Source organism: Bos grunniens, chromosome 18 (genome assembly GCF_055505025.1).
Source record: "Bos grunniens cultivar Pamir isolate PY7600 chromosome 18, Bosgru_T2T1.0, whole genome shotgun sequence".
NCBI lineage: Eukaryota > Metazoa > Chordata > Mammalia > Artiodactyla > Bovidae > Bos > Bos grunniens.
Genome location: NC_141182.1, coordinates 52,505,777 through 52,522,383, shown reverse-complemented (window position 1 = coordinate 52,522,383; position 16,607 = coordinate 52,505,777). Strand labels below are relative to the sequence as shown.

Below are 16,607 nucleotides of genomic sequence, written 5' to 3'. Positions count from 1 at the left end.
GTGATTGTCTTGTACGATCTTTTAATGTGCTGTTGAATTCAGAATTTTTTATTGATTTTTGCATCGTGTTCACTGGGCGGTACTGGGCTGTAGTTTTCTTTTTTTTTTCTTCTTCTTTTTCTTTTTTCTATTTTTTTTTATTAACAAGCAAAATAATAATTAAAAAACAACAACACAACAACAAAACCCTTAAAGTTGGAACTGCAATAAGTCAAACTGCTGCTGGAGTTCACAGATGTACCCAGGGTACATGCTCCCTCATTGCAAGGCAGGACCTAAGCACATAACTGTGCATTTAGGTATATATGTGACCAGGAAGAGTCAAAGAGGTGGAAACCACTGGAGAACAGAAAGCATCAAAAGCTTTTCATCAGGCAATTCCAAAGCGCTCTGCTCTTTTCCTCTTCTTTGCCTCTGTATCCTCTGTGGTTCCTGTTCCAGCTGAACTTGTGACAATCCCAAATCGCTCCTTCCTCTTTTTCAGCTTTTCGTCATCCTCCGACTTTCTGGAGATTGAAGAGACATTCAAACCAAACCTTTGAGCTCTTTCTTTTAGCTTATCCAGGTTAACCATAGGCTTGGTGTCAGACGACAGGCCTTTTGATGGAACTGGAGAAATCCCAAATCTAGCTGCCCGGGCAGCTTTCTTACTCTCCAAACTGACAGGTACATTGAATCGTTCAGCTCTCTTCTGCATCCTCTCAGTCTGTGGTATTTCAGATGTAATTTTTACCACTTTTTTCTCTGCTGCCACATCAACAGTTTTTTCAGGAGGTTCTTCCTCTTTGACAGGCAGTTCTAAGGGCTTTGGTTCTTCTTCCTCTGTTTCATCTCCCAGTACATCTTCTCCATTTGCCTCCTCTTCAGCACGCTCTTCAAGATATGCCTGGAGCCTGTTGATGAGATCTTGTTTTATTCCCTTGGTCTCCAAACCACGAGCAAGACACTCCTGCTTTAGTTCAGCAAGCTGAGAAAAAAGAATAAAGCTTTTCCTTAATTTACAGAATGAACCTTCAGCTTATGAAGCTCCACCGTCTCAGTCGCCATCTTGTTACCCCTCCACTCCGCCAGGCCCCCACCCGCGGCCTCCACCTGTAGTTTTCTTTTTAAAGTAGAACTTCTAAGCTGGACATTTATGTGAGTCCAAACATTTTAGTAATGTTTCTTGAGTCCTCAGATTCTGATGTCAAAAGCCGTGGTCACAGCTGTGGAGCTGGAAATGCTCCTGGGTAGGAATGAGAGTCAACTGAAAATTTCAAAACAAATTACTTCACTTCTATGATTTTTCTGTTGTCATCTCAGTTCAGGTTCAAGGTCATACAGGCAATATATTCTTTAGACAAAGTGTCAGCAAACTTTTTCTCTGAAGGTCCAGATGGTAAATATTTTAGGTTTTGCTGACCATATTTGATCTCTGTCAAAGAGACCAAATGCTTTTTCTTACACCAGTTTAAAAAATGTAAAATCTATTCTTGTTCCTAGGCTATACAAAAACAGAGCTAGGGCTGTAGTGTGCTAGTCCCCCTGCCTGATGGTATCAGTAGGAATGTAATGTCATATTTTGAAGTACCTTTTTATTTAGTATTTCCATATATTAACATGTTTATACCTTATATTCATGCAAAATTTTGAAAATATATGTTCTTATTTTTAAAGTACTAATTTTTTTCCTTCACGGTAATAAAGTACTAATTTTTCTCCTTCATGGTACCTTGGGGAAATCCCTCCCAATCTGAGATTATAACTCTTTTTTTAAAAAAATCATTGCTACATAATCCAATATGTGGCTATAACATGCAGCATTTAGCCATATGCTGCACGTTGCATGCAGCATACTGTGTCTTAGTTGCAGCATGTGGGATCTAGTTCCCTCACCAGGGATACCCGGGTCCCCCAGGGAGTGTGGAGTCGCAGCCACTGGTCCACCAGGGAACTCCATTTCACCTTTAGGTGACAGAATGTTAGTATAATAACTGAAAGCCTTGCTTTTGAGAAACCAAAGACATCGCTAAGCATTCTTGTTTTTAAGTACTGAGATGCGTACTCGTGGACGTGCCGTAGGCCCTGCAGCCAACACATTGCCCCAGAGCCTGCTGCCACGCAGTCGTCAGTGTCGCCCTTTATTTTTTTCCTTGTTTTAAAAGTTGGCGATAGGGTGGGGCCAAGAGTTAAGATTTTGTGTGAGAAAAACTACACCATTTCAAAGGTTATTTTCAGAATTAAAAAGACACAGTCCACAAGATTCTTGTGACCTTTGCTTTTCTCACTGGCAAGTGGTAACTGAGTGTAACCCTGCCTCTCATACAGCCTTTCAGCTGTGCAGTAAAACTGCCATCACCAGCTTCTTTCCCATAAAAAGTAACTTACACATGCATGCCCTGTCAGTTCTGTGACTGAGAATGACTCAAGCTGTGATCTATTCATTAAATGCTTACTGAGCAGCTGCTGTTCACTGGGAGTGTTATAGGCAGTAAGGGTGAGACAGTGCACACAGCAAAGTGCTCTTCCTTGTGTAATACACTCCCGTGTTTAGAGACAGGAGAACACCAGTAGCTAAGGAAGAATTATTGCATTTGAAGATAATATTCACATTATGAGAAAAAATTCCCTTTTACTGCCTTTTTCCCCTCACCTTGGATACTGAAAGAGGATTAATATTTTGCCAAGTATTAGGAGAGTGTGTGTTATTGCTTCAGCCCTGTTGGGCCACTTGTTCTCCGGGAATAAATGTACTTCTCACTAGGATGTGAATGATATGCTGCCTGCTGATAACCTGAGCTTTAGTAACTAACAGACAAGCCATTTCCACCCAAACATGCCCATCTTCAACTCTACCAGTGCCTCAGATTCCTTAAACATCAAAGTACTTTATCAGCAAAATGACAGTCATTGTTCATTGAGTTTTGCTTGTTAAGTTGCCTCAAAGGACCATGAAACTTGCCTGTGCAATTCTCTTTTGAATTAAATTTATTTATTTTTAATTGAAGGATACTTGCTTTACAGTATTGTGTTGGTTTCTGCCAAATATAAACATAATCAGCCATAGGTATACCTATGTCCCTTCCCTCTTGACCCTCCCTCCCATCTCCCTTCTCATCCCACCCCTCTAGGTTGCTACAGAGCCCTGGTTTGAGTTTCTTGAGTCATAGAGCAAATTCCCATCTTGCCTTTGCAATTCTGCCACAGTGTTTCACATTTCACCTGCCCCATGGCCCTTGCTAATTGCAAAATATCTTTTAAAAGGAGTTTAAACTGGTTATGGCTTACAGTGACATAGGAGAACGCATTATTCTCATGAAAATGAACTCATTAGAGATAGGCCATACAAGACATCAAGAATCGATTAAAGGTCTCTGTTTACCTTCATCTACATAGCATTTAACACACGATTTTGTGTGTGGCAAAATACATTTGTCCACCTGAAACTATATTCTTTCCAGTTTGAGACTACCCGCTTCTGTTTTTTCCTTGGAATCTCCAGGCAGCCCATGACAATGTGTGCATGGTTTAACTAGGCCTTTTGAACAGAGCCACCATCTTTGATGTCCAGGTTGCATTGCATAGCCCTGATTTTGAGGCATATGCATAGCCCGAATTCTGTGAATCCTACTTCTATTCCTGGTGTAGCCAAAGGTAAATGATATTCTAAGTATTGTCAGAGGTAGTAACAAACTTTCCTCCAGTTTATTGAAGTTTCATGTCATGATCTAAGTGCAGAATCTTGAAATCTCTGAATAAAAGCATTCATTGTGCACATGTCTAAAATCTCTTTATTCTTATAGGAACCAAGAGTCCACATAATATGGAAAGTATTCAAGAAGTGGGATTAAGCTGCTTTTCCCCCAAAGAGCTTTCCACCTGGCAGTCCTGGCAACGAGGTGCAGGCAGGTTAACTGGGTGTCAAGATTCCATGAGAAACTTCCAAGAGAATATTTCTCAGTTGCAAAAACAAGGTGATTCCCCCTGCCAGGTTTGGGCAGGAATACCAATTCAGATTTCTGAAGATGAGAACTGTGTCTTGACTCACATAGGAGACGGTTCCAATGACATAAAAAATCAAGAATTTCCCTCTTGGCGAGCCCACCATTCTTGGAGGAAAATGTACCTTACAGAGTCACGTAATTATCAGTGTCGATGTCAGCAAGTTTCCAAGGAAAATGATTTCTGTAAATATGACAGCATCAGTTGGATCTCACATCATGGTGATAATCTGGGTGTACACAGAACAGGAAAAAACTCCAGCTGCCATGACTGTGGAGAAGATGTCATGAAGGTTTCATTGCTTAATCATATTCAAACAGGGCAAAAGCCCTATCCTGGTAATGAGTTCAGAAAAGCCTTCAGCGATGACTCCAGCTCTGAAGTTCATCAGCAATTAGATTTAGAAGGAAAGCCCTGTACATACAGTCCATGTGAAAAGGACTGTAGTTACAGGTCAGTTCTTCATATTCATCAGAGTGTTTGTAGAGGAGATCATTGTATTTTTGAGAATTCACATCTGCAATCGCATCAGAAAGGACACGCAAAAGAGAAGCCATTTAAATGTGAATACAGTGAGAGCATCAATCAATGCTCCTCTCATAACACATATCAACTTATACCCAGAGGAGAGACGTCTGATAGATGCAGCGTGTATGAGAAAGGCTTCAGTCATAGCTTAGACCTTAGTAGTATTGTTAGGGTCTACATCGAGGAGGAATCCCATGAATCTGAGGAGAATGGGAATGCCTTTAATGAGAATTCTTGTCTTCAAGCCCATCAGAAAATCCACACTGAAGAGAAACGATACACAGACATGGAGTGTGAGAAAGGTTTCATTTGTAACTCAGATCTGAACATTCAGCACAGAGTTCACATGGAAGAGGTTCCCTATAATTCTGAGGCATGTGCTAATGGCTTCAGTCTGGCCTCACATTTTCAAAACCTTCAGATAGTCCACACTAGGGAACAACCCTATAAACGTTACACATGTGGTAACAGCTTCAGCCAAAGTTCGTATCTTCAAGCCCATCAGAAAATTCACATCGGAGAGAAACCTTACAAGGTGTGTGGGAATGGCTTCAACTGGAATTCAAAACTTAAAGATCATCAGAGAGTCCACACTGGCGAGAAGCCGTACAAATGCAGTGCATGTGGTAAAGGCTTCAGTCATAGATCTGTTCTTAATGTTCATCAGAGAGTCCACACAGGAGAGAAGCCTTATAAGTGTGAGGAGTGTGATAAGGGTTTCAGTCGGAGTTCATACCTTCAAGCCCATCAGAGAGTCCACACAGGAGAAAAACCATACAAATGTGAGGCATGTGGGAAGGGCTTCAGTCGTAATTCATACCTTCAAGGGCATCAGAGAGTCCACACTGGTGAGAAACCATACAAGTGTGAGGAGTGTGGGAAGGGCTTCAGTCGGAGTTCACACCTTCAAGGCCACCAAAGGGTTCACACGGGAGAAAAACCATTCAAGTGTGAGGAGTGTGGGAAGGGCTTCAGTTGGAGCTTTAATCTTCAAATTCATCAGAGGGTTCACACAGGAGAGAAACCCTATAAATGTGGAGAATGTGAGAAGGGCTTCAGCAAGGCCTCAACTCTTTTGGCCCATCAGAGAGTCCACACAGGAGAGAAACCCTACCAGTGTGATGAGTGTGGTAAGAGCTTCAGTCAGAGGTCTTACCTTCAGAGCCATCAGAGTGTCCACACTGGAGAGAGACCATACATCTGTGAGGTTTGTGGGAAGGGTTTCAGTCAGAGAGCATATCTTCAAGGCCACCAGAGAGTCCACACCAGAGTGAAGCCGTATAAATGTGAGATGTGTGGGAAGGGCTTTAGTCAGAGCTCACGCCTTGAAGCACATCAGAGGGTCCACACCGGAGGGAAACCCTACAAATGTGCAGTGTGCACGAAGGGTTTCAGTGAGAGTTCCCGCCTCCAAGCCCATCAGAGGGTCCACACAGAAGGGAGGCCCTATAAATGTGAACAGTGCGGCAAGGGCTTCAGTGGGTTTTCAAGTCTTCAAGCCCATCACAGAGTCCACACTGGGGAAAAACCATACAAATGTGAAGTGTGTGGAAAGGGCTTCAGTCAGAGATCAAACCTCCAGGCTCATCAGAGAGTCCACACAGGAGAGAAACCCTACAAATGTGACGCGTGCGGTAAGGGTTTCCGTTGGAGTTCAGGTCTTCTAATTCATCAAAGAGTCCACAGTGGTGATAAATTCTATACAAGTGAAGAGTATAGTAAGGGTTATCCTTCATCAGAGAATCCGTACAGAAGCGAAGTTCTGTAATGTGGTGTTCCATTTTGTTCTGAAGTCTTCAAACAAGAGCTGAAATTTTCCACTCACTTGAGTTCTCATAGTAGAAAAAGAATTTCTTTCATGAAAATGTAATGTTTTGCTCAACATCAACATTTACAATAGTCCATACAGCAGAGACTTATCTAATAAGAAGCGTTCCATATTGGATTTCATGAGAACTTGAATATCAGTCACTGCAAGTGACTTTAATCAGCTCTTGTACTAGAGCTTAGAAAAGACATGAGTATGGCTAGCCACCTGCTGCTGCTGCTACGTCGCTTTAGTCGTGTCCGACTCTGTGCGACCCCATAGACGGCAGCCCACCAGGCTTCCCATCCCTGGGATTCTCCAGGCAAGAACACTTGAGTGGGTTGCCATTTCCTTCTCCAATGCATGAAAGTGAAAAGTGAAAGTGAAGTCGCTCAGTCGTGTCCGACTCTAGCGACCCCATGGACTGCAGCCCACCAGGCCCCTCTGCCCATGGGATTTTCCAGGCAAGAGTACTGGAGTGGGGTGCCATTGCCTTCTCCGAATTTATACAATGATGCGCATACCTAAATTTACATCCACTGGAACGTAAGCTTATTAAGAGAAGGGGTTTCATGCATTGCTACGTCTCCAACTCAATGTAGGTGCTCAGTACTTTTTTGCTAAATGACTAAAAGTATGTAAAGTTGTCATGTTTGAAATGCTGATTTTCCCCCCAAAATAATTTAAAATGTATTTGGAGGAGGGATCCTGCAAGTCTTAATGTAAGCAAATAAGTAAGCATAAACATTATTTGAAATGTAGAACATGGGCAGTATCGCAGTCTTAAATGACATGAATTTGGTTTAACCCCCCCCAGGATTGGTCCTCCCCATTTGTCCCTCATCAGCAGGGATGGGCTGAATTTCTTAGCATTTGGTCTCTTTCTCTACAGTGTACTATCGGGTTAAGTTTAGCTCTGTGTGTGTGTGTATACCTATGTGCACTTTAAAAGGACAATACAAACTGATAAAACAGTGTTTCTGGTTAACTTGGCAAAAATGAAATGCTGCATTTTACATAACTGAATTTTTACTCCTGCCCTGTGTGTTAAGACAGTTTTACTATAATATTTGGAAAGTGTCAGAAATGGTTACTAACAGTAACAGTAACTTTCTTAATAAATGTTCAAATTACAATATTTGTTTTTCTAGCTTCCATATTTCCATTAAAATCCTTTTGATCTGACTGGTTTCTATATAGCCTTTGTCCAATTCAGACCTCTTTAGCAGGATCTGTGACAAGTTTGGAGGACTTTAATTTTGTCAAATTTTATATCACCATACTTTTCCCACTCATGCAAAGAAAGGAAAAAAAGTTGAACTATAGTTGATTTACAGTATTGTGTTAATTTCTACTGTACAGCAAAGCAAATCAATTAAAAATTTCTTTTAAAATATTCTTTTCCATTGTGGTTTATCATAGGATATTGAATATAGCTCTCTGTGCTATCCAGTAGGACCTTGCTGCTTATCCATTGTATATATAAAAGCTTATGTCTGCTAAGCCAGCCTCCTACTCCATCCCTCCCCCAACCCCTGGGCAACCACCGGTCTGTTCTCTGTGTCCATGATTCTCTTTTTGTTTCGTAGATGTGTGCATTTGTGTCATATTTTAGATTCCACGTGTAAGTGATATCATATGGTATTCGTCTTTCTCTTTCTGACATTTCGTTTAGTGTAAGAATCTCTAGTTGCATCCATGTTGTTGCAAATGGCATGATTTCATTCTTTTCTATGGCTGAGTAATACTCCACTATATATATGTGCTGCATCTTCTTTATCTATTCATCTGTCAATGGGCATTTAGGTTGCTTTCCATTTCTTGGTTGTTGTGAATACTGCTGCTCTGAACATAGGAGTGCATGTATCTCTTTGAATTATAGTTTGGTCCAGATGTATGACCAGGAGTGGGATTGGTGGATCATATGATAATTTTATTTTTAGTAAGGAAAGGAGAAATATTGAATTTTTCTAGGCATTTTTTCAAATGTATTGATTATTAGGATAAGATTTCCTTTTGCTTGCTAATCTGTATCTTCAAGAACAATGCATTTTATTGGAGGAAGTGAAAAATACAAATTTGTCAGAGTCGTACAATATGTATCAAGATGTAAAGTGTACATTTTTGTTGTTCAGTCGCTAAGTCATGTCCAACTCTCTGCGACCCCATAGACTGCAGCACGCCAGGCTCCTCTTTCCTCCGCTATCTTCCAGAGTTTGTTCAAATTCATGTCCATTGAGTTGGTGATGCTATCTATCTCATCCTCTGCTGTCCCCTTCTCCCTTTGCCTTCAGTTTTTCCCAGCATTAGGATCTTTTCCAGTGCGTTGACTCTTCACATTATTGGAGCTTCAGCAATAGTCCTTCCAATGAATACTCAGGGTTGATTTCTTTTAGGATTGACTGGTTTGATTTCCCTGCAGTCCAAAGTACTCTCAAGGGTCTTCTCCAGCACTGCAATTCAAAAGCATCAATTCTTCAGTGCAGAGCCTTGTTTGGCAACACACTCCAGCATTCTTGCCTGGGAAATTCCATGATCAGAGGAGCCAGGTGGGCTATAGCCTGTGGGGCTGCAAAGAGTCTGGCATGACTGAGCATGTGCACACACACGTAGCCTTCTTTATGGCCCAGCTCTCACATCTGTACATGACTGTCGGGAAAACCATAACTTTGACTAGATGGACCTTTGTCAGCAAAATGATGTCTCTGGTTTTTAATATGCTGTCTAGGTTTATCATAGCTTTCCTTCCGAGGAGCAAGTGTCTTTTAATTTCATAGCTGCAGTCACCATCTGCAGTGATTTTGGAGCCCCCCAAAATAAAGTCTCTCACTGTTTCCATTGCTTCCCCACCTATTTACCATAAAGTGATGTGACCAGATACCATGATCTTAGTTTTTTTAATGTTGAATTTCAAGTCAGCTCTTTTACTCCTCTCTTTCATCCTCATCAAGAGACTCTTTAGTTCCTCTTCACTTTCTGTCATTAGAGTGGTATCATCTACATATCTGAGGTTGCCGATACTTCTCCTGGCAATCTTTGTTCCAGCTTGTGATTCATCCAGCCTGACATTTCTCATTATGTACTCTGCATATAAGTTAAATAAGCAGGGTGACAGTATATAGTCTATCGTCCTCCTTTCCCAATTCTGAACCAGTCAGTGTCTGGAAATCATAGAATAATAGTTTATGATAAAGTGGCTTTAAACAGGCTGTGTACATAAGGGTAATTATTAAAACTGCAAATTAATAAGATAAATTTCTCAATGTTCCTATAATATGGTGCTCTGGGAAACATAGAATCAATGTAAAATGACAGAGAAAGCTCATGCATATTGTTTAGTAAAAAATGCAGATTGTACCTTCATAATATCCAGTTACCTTTGGTCTATGTACATATATGTTCAAATACATGCTTAATAGATAATCTGTGAAAGATTATTCACTATCATGTATACAGTGGTTTTCTGTGGCAAGCAGAATTTTAGCTTAGTCTTTTTCGTACCTTTTAAAATTCACAATTAATGTCTTACCAAAGCAATAAAGTACTGAGACATTGTCCCTTATAGTTAAGAACTCATAATGTGATTGTTCTATTTCTTTAGATGGCATTACAGCCAAAATTAAAGAATAAAGCTCCTGAAGATAATGTTCAGAGGTCTCTAGAGGATACAGATAGATTAGGTGTCAGCAGCTTTAACTTCCTATAAAATTTTCTTTAGGTCTCAAAGCCCATGCAGCCTTAAACAACCTGGTACAACTCAGACATAGTATAAATTGGTGCTCCATAGTTTTTCTGTCATATATCAATCTGTTAGGTGAGTGGGGTGACCAAGGCACAGGCTTAATCTGGCTTCCAAGGTGCTAGTTCAAGTTTCACAGTATCATCAGAAATTCAGGGCTTTTAATGTGTTTTAGTACTCTCATTTCCAAGGGAAGATCATGAGAGCTCATGGGGGTTTTTTCACTCAGGATACTTTTAGTTGTAGGTTAACAAACTGTAACCTACAGAGTTTCATTAACCTACAGAATTGCTTAAACCAACATTTTTTCTCAGTTCATTTAAGTGAAAAGATACTGGTAAGGTAAGACTCGGGTCTGGGTCACTCAAAAGGGCATTATGTTGCTCTTCTTTAATTCTCTTTTCTCTGGACTTCATTTTCCTCACAAAGAGGCAGTATCGCCTGCTTTTTTTGTTCATAGCCTAGAGAAGAGAGTTTGTCTCATTATTAGTGTTATGTAGTCCTAGCTCCCCAAAATGCACAAAGTCTCTGATCACTCCAATCCCCACTCAAGAGTAAGACTAAACCAACTCAATAAAGAACATCCCTGGTCCCCATAAACAGTCTAGCTTTCTCCTAGTGACAGGCCAGTAGCAGGCTATGTAGGGAAAAGGAGAAGAACGTGGATGGAGAATCCTTCTGTGTCACAGGGCACAGGCATAGCCAGAAGCTGAAGGTGGACAGGAACATTGAGGAAAATCCTCCAGCACCCACCCTAAAACAAGGGAATGTTAGAAAAATTTGAAGCAGTGTATGGAAGATAACTATTGTAAAAACAGAATCCAATTTCAACTTAATTCTCAATGAGACTGATTCAACATCCCAGCAAAACAGGTGTGCCCAGTTCCAGCAAAAATACTATTTACTTAAGTCTCTACTGTTTGATACATGGTACCTGGCATTCAAATCAAGAATTACAAGATTTTAAAAAAAGAACATGCAACCCTCTGCTAAGAGACAGCAGACCCATCAGAACCTCACTTAGAGATGACCATATTTTAGAAATACCAAATAAAGAATTTTATATATTTCTGGTTGATGTGTTAAATGTTTTCATGAAAGGGGCAGACAATGTACATGAACAGATGGGGGAATTTCAGTGGAAATTAATAAATAATCAAATGGGAAATGCGAGTAAAGAAGTGTTACAACAAAGGATTATTTTGAAGAACATGTAAGTGGCTAAAAACAGTTGAGAAAAATGTCAGGGAACTTGAATAAAGGCCAATGAAAATAATCCAAACAAACAAAATGTGAAGAAAACAGAATAAAGTATCCAAGAACTGTGGGAAAATTTTTTTGTGGTTTAATTTATGTGTAATTGGAAACCCAGGGGGAGAAGAGAGAGAGAATGAGAAGGAAAATATTTTAAGAGATGGTGGGAATTTTTTCTTAAACAATAAAAGACTTTGCCCAATCCTAGAACTCTACACAAGAAGAATTTAAAAGCAAACAAAACAAACCTCTAAAAGTAGGTGCATTATTGCCAGTGTTCATATTGAAAATGAACAATGCAGAGGAAATATTAACAGAAAAAAGCCACAATGCATACAAAGAACAGAGATGAGGAAAAGAGGAGACTTCTCATCAAAAACCATGCAAGCCCAAAGACAGTGGAGTAACATCTTTAACATTCTGAAACAAAATGCTGTGAATCAAATATTCCAAGTCTGATAAAAGAAAAAAAATCTTCCAGAGAAGTATACCAAATTTGTTGTCTTTTTTCATAGTATAGTTGATTTACAACATTGGACTGCATCATTTTAACGATATTGATGTATTTGGCTGGGCTGGGTCTTAGCTGTGGTACACAGGATCTTCGTTGCTATGTGTGCACTCTTAGTTGTGGCATGCATGTGGGATCTAGTTCCTTGACCGGGGATTGAACTTGGGCCTCCTGCATTGGGCATGAGAAGTCTTAGCCACTGAACAGTCAGGGAAGTCCCTCGATTGCATTATTTTTAATGGTGAATGATAAAGTGGCTTTAAAAAAAGAAACTGGCTTAAAACTCAACATTAAAAAAACTAAGATCATGGGATCTGGTCCCATCACTTCATGGCAAATAGATGGGAAAACAATGGGAACAGTGACAGACCTTATTTTCTTGAGCTCCAAAATCACTGCAGATGGTGACTGCATCCATGAAATTAAAAGACATTTCCTTGGAATAAAAGCTATGGCCAACCTAGACAAAATATTAAAAAGCAGAGACATTATTTTGCCAACAAAGGTCCATCTAGTTAAAGCTATGATTTTCCCAGTAGTCTTGTATGGGTGTGGAGAAAGCAATGGTAACCCACTCCAGTACTCTTGCCTGGAAAATCTCATGGATGGAGGAGCCTGATGGAGGAGCCTGGTAGGCTGCAGTCCATGGGGTCGCAAAGAATCGGACACAACTCAGCGACTTCACTTTCACTTTTCACTTTCATGCATTGGAGAAGGAAACGGCAACCCACTCCAGTGTTCTTGCCTGGAGAATCCCAGGGACGGCGGAGCCAGATGGGCTGCCGTCTATGGGGTTGCACAGAGTTGGACATGACTGAAGCAAATTAGCAGCAGCAGCAGCATGTATGGATGTGAGAACTGGACCATAAAGAAAGCTTTATGGTCATAAAGAGTACCAAAGAATTGATGCTTCTGAACTGTGGTGTTGGAGAAGACTCTTGAGAGTCCCTTGGACTGCAAGATCAAACCAGTCAGTCCTAAAGAAAATTATTCCTGAATATTCATTGGAAGGACTGATGCTGAAGCGCCAATACTTTGGCCACCTGATGTGAAGAACTGACTCCTTAGAAAAGACCCTGATGCTGGGAAAGATTGAAGGCAGGAGAAGATGGTGATGACAGAGGATGAGATGGTTGGATGGCATCATGGACTCAATGGACATGAGTTCTGAGCAAGCTCTGGGAGTTGGTAATGGACAGGGAAGCCTAGTGTGCTGCAGTCCATGGGGTCACAAAGAGTTGGACATGACTGAGTGACTGAACTGAACAGATTGAAGCTTTCACCCAAAGTTTGGAAAGAAGTGAAAGATTTCTATTCTCACCACCCATGTCAACATCATATAGGAGCTAAAAGCCAGTGCACCAAAGTGAGCAAAAGAAAAGATATACAGATAGAAAAGGGAGAAACAAAACTCTCTAATTACGGAAGGCAAGATTATGTAGAAAAGTCTAAAGAATCAACAGAAAAACTAGTAGAAGTAGTGCGTTTAGCAAAGTCACAGGTCAATATACAAATATACAAAATCAGGACTTCCCTGGTGGTCCAGTAGTTAAGACTCCTTGCATCCACTGCAGGGGGCTTGGGTTCAAAACTTGGGCGGAGAACTAAGATCCCACATCCTGCCTGCCTTGGGTCATGGACCAAAAAAAAAAAACCAACAACCCATAAAATCACTGTACTTGAACTATTGGAAACTGAAAAAAGCAGGGACTTCCCTGATCATCGTTGGTTAAGAATCTGCCTTCCAAGATAGAGAACACAGAGTCGATCCCTAGTGGGGGTACTAAGATCTCACGTGCTGCATGGCAACTAAGCCTGCCTGCCACAACTACTGAACCCATGGGCTCTGAAGCCCACAGGCCGCAACTAGAGAGAAGCCCATGTGCTGCAATGAAAGATCACTCATACTACAACTAAGAGACTGGCACACCCAAAAAAGCATTACAGTTAAGGGCTTCCTAGGTGGCACTAGTGGTAAAGAATCTGCCTGCGAATGCAGGGGATGCCAAGAGATGCAGTTTGATCTCTAGGTAAGGAAGACCCCCTAGAGTAGGAAATGGCAACCTGCTCCAGTATTCTTGCCTGGGAAATCCTGAGGAGCCTGGTGGACTACAGTCCATGGGCCACAGAGAGTCGGGTAGCACTGATCAATTAAGCACACAGCATAGTACCAATTACAGTAGTGCCCAATATATAATTTGGTGGTTGGGATGGGGGTGTGTGATCTCTATACTGCATAGTAAAATTACTGATGAAAGAATTAAAAGACTAATCAAACAAATAAAGAGCTTGTTCCATAGAATGGAAGAGTCAATATTGGTAAGCCATTTATCCTAAATTGATCTTTAAGTGCAACATGAACGTGAACATGAAAGTCACTCAGTTGTGTCCAACTCTTTGCAACCCCATGGACCACACAGTCCATAGAATTCTCCAGGCCAGAATACTGGAGTGGGTAGCCTTTCCTGTCTCCAGGGGATCTTCCCAACCCAGGAATCGAACCCAGGTCTCCCACATTGCAGGTGGATTCTTTACCAGCTGAGCCACAAGGGAAGCCCATGGTCCTGCTCAATATCCCAGCAGGAGATGTTGCAGAAATTGACATGCTATTTAAAAAAATCTATGCAAAAAGCAAAGAAACAGGAATAGCCTTAAAAATATAAAAAATGAAGAACAATATTTGAAGATTCATAATATCTGATCTCAAGACTTACCATAAAGTTACAGTTACTGTAAATTGAGACAGTGTGTAAATCGATAAACATATAGAACAGTAGGATGTTAAATAGAGTCCAAAAATAGAGCCATATATGTGGTCAATTGATATTTTTAAAAACATGCCAAGGCAATTCAATGAGAGAAACAGTATGTCATTGAAATGTGCAGGAATAATTAAACATCAACATGCAAAAGAGTGAATCTTAACCTATACACCACACTGTATAAAAAGTTTACTCAAAATGGATTTTCAATGAAATTTTTAATCCTAAATAATAAGAAGTTCTTGAAGAAACTGGACAGTTTTTTTCATCACCTGTCAGCTTGAATAGGCAAGTTTTTTGTATGATCCATACAAGAAAATTTGATAAGTTGGGCTTCATCAAAATTTTAAACCTCAGCTTTTCAAAAGACATTTGTAAAAATACAAAGAGAAGCTACAGACTGGGAGAAAATATTTGTGAAACATAACACTAAAAAAGAACTTGTGTTCAACACCAAGAAAATAACCCATTAAAAAAAGTATATAAGCAAAAGTTTTGAACAGACACTTCACCAAAGAACGTATTAGACATATGGACATATTAGAATCAGCATCACTATCATCAAGGAAATTCAAGTTAAAACCCCAATGAGATGGAACTACACACTTACTAGAATGAAATATTTTTCTAGTGAAAAAAAAAAGTGGACAATATAAAGATGCAGGAGGGTCACAAGACTTATGCAAAAATCATGCATTGAATGGACATATTTTGATATAGATTTTTTTAAAAGTGTAAAACACTTGGAAGAATTTGGAACTTAAAGTAAGGATAGAGTAAATTATTATTGAGACTATTAATTTTGTTCAGTGTGATAGTGAGTACGTGCATGAGTGCATTTTCACTTGTGTCCCACTCTTGGCAACCCCATGGACTGTAACCCTCCAGGCTCCTCTGTCCATGGTATTTCCCAGGCAAGAATACTAGAGCAGATTGCTATTTCCTGTTCCAGGGGCTCTTCCCGACCCAGGGATTGAACCCGTCTCCAGCTTCTGCAGGTAGATTATGTACCACTGAGCCACCTAGATTGTGGTTGTGAAAATAAATGTCCTATATTTTTGAGAAATATATGAAAATATTTTAGGGAGAAGTGACAAGATGTCATGGATTTGTACTTATGTCAGTTATTAAAAAAGAAAGGAAAAAATGAAGCACGTGGGGAAGCATGTCAATAATGTTTCATTTGTAAGATGTGTTTATGCACATTTAACTTTTTTCTCCAGTGTTTTTTTTTTTTTTTTAAGTTTTCACTATAGATTATTTCATTCTTATGCCATTGAAAAGTAGACAGGACAGCCTTTTTGGATTTTGTGAGATTTTTCAATTTTGGTGGTAATCAGTTTTGTTGTTGTATAGTTTTTCTAGACTTGAGCCCCTATTTCACATGATAAATCATGGCCTCTCTGATTTCAATTGGCATGTGGAATAATAAGGCATATCATTAACTCATTGGATTTACTGTGCCAAGAGCAGGTTAGTAGTAGGTGATGTGATATCTCAAGATTAAAAAGAAATATTCTCAAGATTTTATATACGATTTACCCTTTTAAGTGTTGCAGTGTTTACTCCAGTTCCCTGCCAGTGTAGCTTTCATTCACTTTTAAAGTGAGAAATTAAGACTAAGGAAATGCTGGGAATTTTAAATACTTCTGCATTATGACCTAATGAACATTTGTCTTTTTGTGATTTCGTAGTACTTCTGATGGTTGGATGGCATCACCAACTCAATGGACATGTGTTTGAGCAAGCTCAGGGAGTTGGTGATGGACAGGGAAGCCTGGCATGCTGCAGTCCATGGGGTTGCGAAGAGTCGGCATGATAGCGACTGAACTGAACTGAATACTTCTGAATCAACAGTCTACACCAGCTGACACTGGTAGAAGTTTCAGATGCATCCAGGTACACATGGAACAAAGAAGGCAAACCAGTCGAGGTAAGACTGAGATCTTGTGTTCCTTAAATTTTCCAATGCAGTTCAGGCCAATCCTCTTTCAAGATCTCCATTTTTAACTCACACATTGCTCC

At 40.2% G+C, this 16,607-nt stretch overlaps 2 protein-coding genes across 6 annotated transcripts in view; one reads left to right on the top strand and one right to left on the bottom strand.

The window, feature by feature from the left end:
- ZNF112 (zinc finger protein 112) overlaps nt 1–7,712 on the top strand; it is a 29,114-nt gene extending 21,402 nt beyond the window's left edge. For all 5 annotated transcript variants that reach the window (XM_086352954.1, XM_086352956.1, XM_086352953.1 and 2 more), the window contains one exon: nt 3,783–7,712. In XM_086352954.1, coding sequence (XP_086209080.1) covers nt 3,783–6,277 — 2,495 coding nt within the window. In that variant the 3' untranslated portion in view covers nt 6,278–7,712. The remainder of the gene's footprint in view (nt 1–3,782) is intronic.
- Nucleotides 94–1,094, bottom strand: LOC147354004 (SAP domain-containing ribonucleoprotein-like). Its single transcript, XM_086353034.1, has 2 exons — nt 1,012–1,094; nt 94–967 (listed from the first exon to the last, which is right to left on the bottom strand). Exons 1-2 carry the CDS (start codon nt 1,045–1,047, stop codon nt 371–373), a joined length of 633 nt encoding a protein of 210 aa, XP_086209160.1. The 5' UTR covers nt 1,048–1,094; the 3' UTR covers nt 94–370.
- Nucleotides 7,713–16,607: the final 8,895 nt, after the last annotated feature.